Source organism: Hydractinia symbiolongicarpus, chromosome 3, assembly GCF_029227915.1.
Source record: "Hydractinia symbiolongicarpus strain clone_291-10 chromosome 3, HSymV2.1, whole genome shotgun sequence".
NCBI classification, from domain to species: Eukaryota; Metazoa; Cnidaria; class Hydrozoa; order Anthoathecata; family Hydractiniidae; genus Hydractinia; species Hydractinia symbiolongicarpus.
Window position 1 is genome coordinate 22,350,782 of NC_079877.1, and position 9,738 is coordinate 22,360,519.

Here is a 9,738-nt window from a genome sequence, read left to right on the forward strand (position 1 = left end):
GGAGCATCTTTTTACGTCGGGTCAGCGGTCATTCTACTTCATAACATCTGAACTTTCCCACTATGTTCTAAAGAAGTCTTGTACTTATTTTAACGTGCTGTAAAAGATGGTAAATTGTTAACCTTATTTGCTCTGCCGGAATTTCGTACATATTATGAATATAGATGTGTGACACCCTACTACTTCCTTAACTTTTGATCGACTTTATCAACGGAAATTAATCTTGGCACGGTTGTAGCTAGTGTGTCATAAAAATTACAAAGTGACCACAATAAATTTATGCCTATGTCGGCACTTCTATGTGACGTATTCTATGTCTGTCTACAGGAAAAGTCTTACTACACGCACACGACATAGTTAATGCGATATATTGTTGTCCAATTGCGACGTGCAAATTTCCGTAGGAATTTAAGGACGTATGAACACGGAAAACATGAAAACAGATGCGGAGGGAAGAATTCCTGGTTAGGTGTTAACCTAACCAGGAATTCTTCCCTCTGCTAATCTGTTATAAGATCTATTTTCTTCTAGATCGAATTTTAAGATTCTGTTTAAAGTTTGTGACAGGCAAATAATGCTCATTTGGTAGATTATATGGATTTCTTTTGAAGGGGATAATTTCGAGTAATTATTAACAATTATCTAAGACTGTGAGAGGTATGGGAACTAGGAGGCGTGTGTGCAATAGATAAGTATGGAACTCATTATCAGACTTGTGTAACATAAGAAAAAATAGTTCTTCAGAAGAAACGGCAGTGACGTAGGGTGGGAGGGGGTGTCAGAATTCGTCCCCGATCGAACAGGGTTGAAAAAACAATAAAAAAAGTCATTCGAGTTTGTTAATTTCGTTAGCGGCAAAGCATTAATTACTCTAGTGTCTAATTTGCATTGTTATTCTTCGCCTTTTTGACTTGGGTTCATCAGATCATCTCATTTAATTGGAGCACTTTCGATATCATTTAAGAAAAGTTTCTGAGTCATAAATAGATCGTTAGTTGGTTTGCTTATTTAAAGTTAATTTCAAATAGAACACATTCAAAGTTTCCGAAACCTCTTTACTGTTTGTCCAATGCTAACTTTTTGGGAATCTTGTTTGCAAATTGTGCAATCGAAAGTGACGTCAATTTGTATACTCAAGCAATCATTATGTACATCTTACAATGTAAACTTCGGTTTCATGTTGTTCACAAACATCATTTTGGTAAGTATACGTGAAATAAGCATTTCTTGTTTATTAAGTAAAAAGTTTTTTATGAGAAGTATACCAAATATATTGGCAGAAAGTCCTTGATTAACAAGAAGAATAAAGAAGTTGTTTAGAAAGAGAATGGTTAAAGTTTGAAGTATATAATTTACCTCTTCAAAACGTTTTTTTCTGTTACTTTGTACGCATTAAAATGTTATGGTATAAAAATTATAATATCCATTTTATTCTTCGATTTTTTTTTTATTGCAGTCAAAAAAGAATTTCAACAAATAATGGATGGTTTTGGTATGTATATTCCGGACTAATTTTCTTAGTTAATTTATTTTTGCTTATTAACCTTTGTTTATTAACACTCAATAAACTGTTTCGGGTTATTTTTTTTTTTTGTATTTTCAACTTCTTTTTTTCTGTCCCTTAGTATTTTATGTGCTTAAGTTTCTGGTACGCCACGTGCGTTTGTGTTTTACGTACCCTTGTGGCTTAAATTTTGTGTCTGTTTATTTAAGGCAATTACGGAGAACAAATTGAAATCTTTTTATGTGCAAATCTACTCACATCCTCACTTACACGTTGCTTTATAAGCATTCGCGCGCCTAAACCTATATAATAATACAGAGACTGTGTCTGTTTGTAACAGGCAAAGTGGATGTCTAACATGTTAAATTTTTTGACGTTAGGGCGCGACGTCAATAACACTTCTTTAACATCAGTATCCTACATTAAATTAATGAAGCCATTACAGTGCACCGAAAATTTTGAGGCCAAATAACTTGGAAACAAGTTGGTGACGTCAAAGTTTTTTCACCGCGTGAGGTTACTCACGGGGGCCACCTAGGACCAATTTGGGTAAATTTTCTAAACCTGGGTCCCCAAATCCGTTTCGGAATGAACGGGTTTATGACGTCATCAAAAAACCTTTAAACCACAATATTTCTGTAACCGTTGGTCAAAAGTACATGATCCTATACATTTTCTTGATCAGCGTTTCAAGAGCTATAACATGAAGGCAACGGGTATACAAATTTCGAAAAAATAATTTTCTGTACTTTTATTAGGGACTTTGCTAACGTCAGCAAAATTTTTAAACCCGTAAATCTCATTAACCATTCATCAAAAGCACGTGATTACATACATTTTCTTGATCAGCGCTTTAAGGTCTACACAATAAATGCAACGTAAAAACAAGGTTCTAATTTTTTTTGCAGATGGGTTGCTGACGTCATCAAAATTCATATGACGCTTATTTTTCAATTTTATCCTGCTTCAGTGAATTTTTACACGGGCTTTATCGACTAGTTAACGAAAAAGAAAGCAGTTAAAAAGAAATATTTAATTATAGAAAAAGTTTGAAATTGCGACGCGATAAAAATCGATATTCATATTCAGAAGAAAAATTTTTGTGATGAAGTATATCTTGGTATTCAATTTAAAGTACTGAGACCACATCCACCATTCCTCAAATTGATGAAGATTCGTCAATAATTTGCATAGGTTAGGCAAACAGCGTTTAAATACACTATCGAACTGCACTATTATGGGCTAATGCGTACGTTACAACACGGCCACCAATGCCAAATATCGGGACACTGTTATAATTAAGTTAGCAACAACTAATGCATATATCAGCCTAATTGTGCTACTTTCCCTAAAAACAACTTTTTATTTTATACAAACCCCGATAATTTTAGCATTTTTTTTTATTTTAAGAACACTTATTTTGCTACACTAATTTGGAAATCAAATGTTCATTGTCCATTTTGCATTTATCTACAAAGAATTAGATTTTGAAAATTATTCTAAAAGTGTGGCAAGTTTAAATTCACAAGTCTTGCGTGTTTCAACATAACAAATCTTGTTTGCTTGAGTGGACTCGAAACCACTTTGTGATGTAGTAAATAAAACTGTCTAATATTAAAATTTAAAGAATTACTTAGACATGTGACTGACGTGCTTGTTTTGTGTACGTGATCGTCACCCAAGGTCGATCTTTGAAAGCATTATCATACCACTAAAGGTTTTAGAATATATATATTTTTTTGTTTGTCTGTCTGTCCCTACCTCCCACCACCAAACAGGCAGCGTAGGGGATAGTGGAGAATAAACAGGCAGCGTAGGTGATAGTGAAGAATAAAAAATAATATCAACGAGATATAAAAAGTCTATACATAAAAAGAAGCAGTATGCAAGAAAGCAAAAGATTGTTAAGAAGGTTTGTGAAGCCAAAAAAAATTAGCTACTTGTGAAAACTAGTTAGTCACGTGTTGGTGCTTTTTTAAATTTTGCCCGCAATTTTTGCGGGAAATTTCTGATTTTATCAAGTTGGCGAGAATTTCAAATATTGTATACATACCCTGTAAAAAAAGCCTTATAAAAATGTATTTGTTTATATAGAATGTATATAAAAATATATAGAACCCTTTCAATTATCTGGAATAGGGTTGGTTAGCTCCATTTTCAACAATAAAAGTATATAAACGGAAGCATAAGCAAGATTTGAAGCATATAATTTCGTAAAACAAAAACACATCCGTTTGCACGCATGTAAGTAGCTCACTAGACTCTGGTTTCTTTATCATTATTTTTTCATAAACTAGTCAATAAAGCCCGTGAAAAAATCCACTTAGGCAGAGGGAAAATGAAAAATATCCGTTATTTCAATTTTGATGAAATCAGCAATAACCCGTCTTTACTCCAAAAAAATATGAAATTTCTATACTCGTTACCTCAATTTTGTTGATCTTGAAACACTGATGAAGAAAATGTAAAATATCACGTGCTTTTACCGATTAGTTAAGAGAGATTATAAGGGTTTTAAAATTTTTGATGATGTCAGCAAGGACCTACCAAAATAGAAATTTTTATACCCATTGCTTCTATTGTGTAGAACTTGTAACGCTGATAAAGAAAATGTATAGGATCACGTACTTTTAACAAATGTTGAAGAGATATTGCGGTTTAAAGGTATATTGGCGACGTCATACGGGTGGTATGATTCATCTTTAAAAAACTTACCCAATTTGATCCCCAGTGGCCCCTAGTTACCCACGCGGGAGATTACATCAGTTATTCCCAGTCTTTTTCAAAATATAAGTCCATAGATATGAAAGTACAATGTAAAACGTTAGTCTAATGATTAGACGTCTTGCCGTAACGTCTGAAAAATTAAGAAATAAGACATACTTTTTCGCTACATCAAAGAAAAATGAACACCTCTATTTTGCAGACAGAGAGACACAATCTTGATATTATTATAGAGATCAATCAGCAGGTACTCCCCAATATGTAATTTTCTTTTTATTTTAATTTAGGTGTTGAAGACTTTGTTTATAAGGTTGGAATCATAGTCTCAGTGTTTATTGGTGTTGGTTTTTTACTGATTTTTCTAGTAATCTTGTTTATCATCTGGTTGAAACGCCAAGGTATGTGATTTAACTAAGAAATCATTTTCACATTCTTTTACAAGCAAATAAGTTTTTTCTTTCCACCTACTCCTATTTTCGTGTAACTTGTTAATGTTTGCAATGATGTTATTGCGTAAGAGCTAACAAAACACGTACATTCGGGTGACAATAATATGCTTTTGTATTGGCATAAAGATATAACAAAAGAGAAAGAGACACAACGGCTAATCATGCTATTGTACTGAGGTGCATCCCTTGAGGAGGTGGTGCATTCAAGGAAATTTAAAGTTCCTCGAGAAATGCAACTCTCTTTTATTATATTACTATGATATTCATAATCCCCCGCCAGACGACCAATTTACCAGTTGATGCGTAGTGCTAACAGATGGAGTGGAACTGGTTAATGGATCATTACTCTAATCTTTAAGTTAGTTTCAAGTTTTTACACCAAGTCATAAATAGAGATTGAACCTGCACTAATAGCGTGGAATCACACGCTATACAGGTCCAAATTATCTCTTTAATAATAGCTGTCGTCCGTCTGTATGTCCGCGAAAGCGGCGCCCCGTAACGGAAACACGAAATTTGTAAAATGCGCACGAATATCAAATGCGATAGATTTTTATCCACTTTGTCGCGACGGGTAAATTTAAAGGACGAGGGAACGCGACGGGCGACCCCGTGGATTATTCCACGGGTTAACGACTAGTTTATATTATAATACCCGTATACGTCTGTCCGTTTGTCACGCAAAATGGTAGCTTAGCTGCGCAATTACAAAAAGGACGAGCGAACCTGTGGATTTCTCCACGGGCTAACGACTAGTTTTAACAAATTGCTACGACTAAAGATGTATTATTCCAAAACCAGATCCCTTGAGTCTATATACCTTTCGAAACAATAATTACTTAGCTGCTGTTGCATATATCGAAACTTGAAAGTTAAAAGTATTTTCTTTAGAGAGAAAAACAAGAAATGCTCGATTGTTAAGGCACAATATTCCTCAAGAAAAAGAGTCTCAGCAAACAAGTTTTGAAAACCATGATGTCGAAATAAAAAACGATTTGGTTTATTCTGTTGATAATCATACCAAGGTCAATAACACTGCAATAGAGTCTAAGGTGAATCACAAAGGTAAAGATCAACAGATTGATAACAAAAAGAGCGATCAAACTGCCGAATCGAGCGATCTTTATGCTGTTGCTGACAATATAACACGAGAGAAAGACAAAGAGAACTCGGAATGCAACTATTATAATGTGAACAGTGGATCGTCTTATGAGTGCGTTAATATACAAGATGGTATCGAATCTTTAAACTTAGGAGAGAAGAATGACGGTTATAACGATGTTGTAGACTACACACCAATAGACTATCAAAGGTTAAATGGTAACGGTGGTGAAAATGAACGTGGCAACGAATTACAAACTGATTTCAAAGAAAAATTGTCTCCTGTGAAAACGAGCAGTCCTTTTTATATGTCTATGAAAAAGGACGAAATAAATAATGTCAAATATGCAGCTTTACAAGAAAATCAACAAAAACTTACAGAAGATTTCCCTGGTTATGAGATTTCAATGAATCTGGAAAAAAACAATGCTGAAATGAACGAGATTGAGAAGGCACATTATGCACCAGTTAATGCAGAGGAAGTTAACAGAGATAAATATACATATTTGGACATAACAAACACCCACGATAAAAGAAATAATGCAGAATACATAGAAGCTGATATCCGTAGTGCAGACAATGATAAAAATACCTACGAAGTATATATCAGTATGGAAGAACAAGGAGACAGCTATATTCATATGTCGTAATCTCATTTCGTATGTTTTTTTCTTTTCATAAATTTGTTAAAACATTTGTAAATTTCAGGGTAGTAAATCATAATGTATATATTTTTAATTCTGTGAACCTAAACACTTAAATACATCAGCAGAATCTCAGTAAACACAAAATGTAACACTGAACGTAATTGCAGTTTACTTTAATTACAGCTTAAATTACCTAAATGTTGCACCAAATAAGTCTTAACTAATAAAGATCTGGTGTTAACTAAGTGACCCTACAGTTTTTTGGCGTAGGTAGAGGATGTTCTTGTGTACTAAGGATGAAATGCCAGCGAATCTCCCCGCAAGCCGTTTACAGGAACAATAAAAACAAAATGAACAGTTTACTATGGGTAAAGGTTGGTGTTAGTTAGGTAGGATCCATGTGAGTTAGTGATGCTTATTTTGGGTCAGGTGGGGTGTTTGTAGATTTATTTTGGGTCAGGTGGGAGTGATTGTAGGCTTTTTTTGGGTCGGGTGGGGTGGTTGTAGCTTTTTTTTGGGTCAGGTGAGGTTATTGTAGGTTTATTTTAAGTCAGGTGGGGGTGGTTGTAGTTTTTTTGGGTCAGGTGAGGTGATTGTAGGTTTATTTTGAGTCGGGTGCGGGTGGATGTAGTTTTATTTGTGTCAGGTGAGGTTATTGTAGGTTTATTTTAAGTCAGGTGGGGGTTGTTGTAGGCTTATTTTAAGTCAGGTGGGGTGATTGAAAGCTTATTTTGAGTCAAGTAGGGTGATTGTAGGCTTTTTTTGGGTCGGGTGGGGTGGTTGTTGGTTTATTTTGGGTAATGTGTGCGTAAATTCAGCATGTAGAAGTATGACTCTGATTAAGGAAAAGAAAAAACTTCTGCGTCCTGGAATGTCAAATACAGCGAAGAGGTCGTGAGAGAGAACTGTTAACACGCCCGTGTTCAAGACTGTAACTACCTCAATATCAATCCTTTTGTTTATTATGTATGTAAATGATAATTCTTTATATGTGCAGTGCCGTAACTTTCTCCCAATCTGTTTGTACCTTTATTAGTTTATTTCAAGTGTCCATTTGGGCATTAGTTTCTAGGTCGTGATGTTACAGTGGTTTGAGTGTATTGTTCTATTGTGTTACGTGTAAACTGCTTGCTTACTTGTCCATAAACCTATTTCAATATCCACTTCCATTCCGCAAAATACACAGCCAGAATAGACATACTAACATGAACGCGAGGTTAGTTTAGAGACAATTTTAATTTTCCAGCGAATTGATGCACATATAGTTTGTTTACCTTTATTATTTCTCAAATTAACTTGTCAAATGGGCAAATTATGAACTTTTGGTAAAAGAAATAGAAAATGGCGTTTATTTTTTACCCATTGGACTTCTCAAAATTGCTGGTTTATATTTTTTTCTAGTGTTTAGCTAGCTAAGCTAAGGTTGATTAGTTTGGAATTTATATTTAGCTACACTAGCACTAGCATTAGTTACTACTAGCTAGCTAGTTGAAGCTTTGACCAATGTTGATGACATATATAAACACTTTTTTCTTTGTTATTTGATATCTTTTATTTCTTAAAACATCTGTAAATAACATTATGACTCGGCTATCCTAAGCATGTTGGGTTAGTAGTATTTGGCTAAATAGTAGTAGTGAAAAGAGCAATACAATCACCCAAGGTAAAAGCATGCTTACTTATAAATACCCTTGAGCCTTGGTTATTATGACCTGTAAGAAAGTTACAGTTGCAGCTACAGCTAATTGTTGTTGTTTTTTAAATTCACAAAATGTTCTGTCAACTAGAAGTATTTCTATGAGTATTGTCAGTAATATTATTTCTATAAGTATTGCCAGATTTTTTAATTCGACTTGTTTCAAGTCACGTTATTTCAATCCTTAGATATATTTAATACTCCATCGATTTGCCACAATAACTTAACCAGATGACCTAAGAAAGTTGAGGAAGTTTTAAATATATACAGATGGCCTTACAACTAATAAATAGCTTTGTTTTATTTTTTTGTGGATAATCAAAATAGTTGATAGAGGCCTAATCTTGCTCTGCCAAGTTAGTTCCAAAGAGAATAAGAACAATTTTAAGAACCTTCAATCTATTTTCTTAGAGAAGATAGCAACACTACACCTACTAAATATTCTTTAAGGAATGATAAACCTACAATACTGATATGAATCTATAAAGACAAACCGAAAAAATCAACAATTTGTGACTACTGAGTGCACTGGGTTGATGCAAAATATATTTATTATAAACGTGTACTAAATGGAACAGTTAAAGCATATTAGCAGGGGAGTGTGACAATAATAACGATATATAGCTGGACAGCACATCATCCCTGAGTACATGCTAGCTATAACATCCTACCTATAATATCTGGCCAGGATAAAAAACTGGGTAACTTTTTTATGAAAATAATTATAACCTAATTATAATATATATAAATTATAATTATATAAGTTATATGAAGTTTTAATAAACTAGGTAAACCCATAGATCTGATAGTATATAATATAAACTTTTTGAAGGAGTAAAAAGCAAGACGTTTGTTGGCTAGCTATAGCTAGTTAACTAGTTAACAATAAAGCTGCCACAAATACACACCGAATATCAATAAACATTCATAATATTTGTCACACTACTACTAATAATACTCTTTATATACTTTTATCCACTACGATTCTTTTAATATGGCAGTTGAAATTATAAAACCAACATTTCTGGATAACTAATGTCAGAACAGCAAGTAAACAGTTTGGCGTCCTGAACTTTATCTAAACTAACCTCGTTTTTATGCAATTTTTCGCCACCACGGCTGAACATGAAAAGGCGGTATTGAAATAGGTCTATTATGGAGTGAAGTTTTCTGTGTTAAAGGTATTATAAATTCTCAGCTGGTGTTTAGGTGTCAGTGCAATTGAGTGTAAGTATATGAGCTACATTAGTAATTTTATTTTATATTTTATCTATTATTTCACCTGATGTTCATTCTTTGTAGCACGTAGTTCTACTTCTGGGTAAACGTTTTAGTGTCACAGAAATGCACTTAGTAAATAATGTTTAACACTATATATAACAGTTGTGTTTAAATTTGGGATCAACAATATTGTATTCTACTTAACCGTTGATAGAAGTAGACTGCTATGGGAAACGCGTATTTTGACAATAACTCAACTAGTTAAGTAATATAAACTTTGATCTAAATGTGTACAGAGAATCTGCTCACACATTTCTGCAGCATAAGGTGCAGTGAACCCTTCATGTTGCCAATCCCTTTTCTTTACAGCGTTTGATGCAATACGATGTTGTACAA

The 9,738-nt window shown here is 33.8% G+C and overlaps 1 protein-coding gene across 2 annotated transcripts; it reads left to right on the top strand.

Annotated features, from left to right (window-relative positions):
- Positions 1-655: 655 nt before the first annotated feature.
- LOC130636221 (uncharacterized) lies at positions 656-7,983 on the top strand. 2 transcript variants are annotated; one of them, XM_057445876.1, is made up of 4 exons: positions 656-1,343; positions 1,457-1,492; positions 4,516-4,626; positions 5,569-7,983. In XM_057445876.1, the coding sequence occupies exons 2-4, from the start codon at positions 1,480-1,482 to the stop codon at positions 6,426-6,428; spliced, it is 984 nt and encodes a 327-aa protein (XP_057301859.1). In that variant the 5' UTR covers positions 656-1,343; positions 1,457-1,479; the 3' UTR covers positions 6,429-7,983. The 2 variants fall into 2 exon arrangements, with proteins under 2 accessions (XP_057301859.1, XP_057301860.1); XM_057445877.1 differs by having other exon boundaries at positions 656-1,492.
- Positions 7,984-9,738: the final 1,755 nt, after the last annotated feature.

Excerpts from the sequence above, each read along its gene's own strand:
- LOC130636221 (XM_057445877.1), top strand. Across the intron at positions 4,627-5,568 it reads CATCTGGTTGAAACGCCAAG|AGAGAAAAACAAGAAATGCT; the intron begins GTATGTGATTTA and ends TATTTTCTTTAG.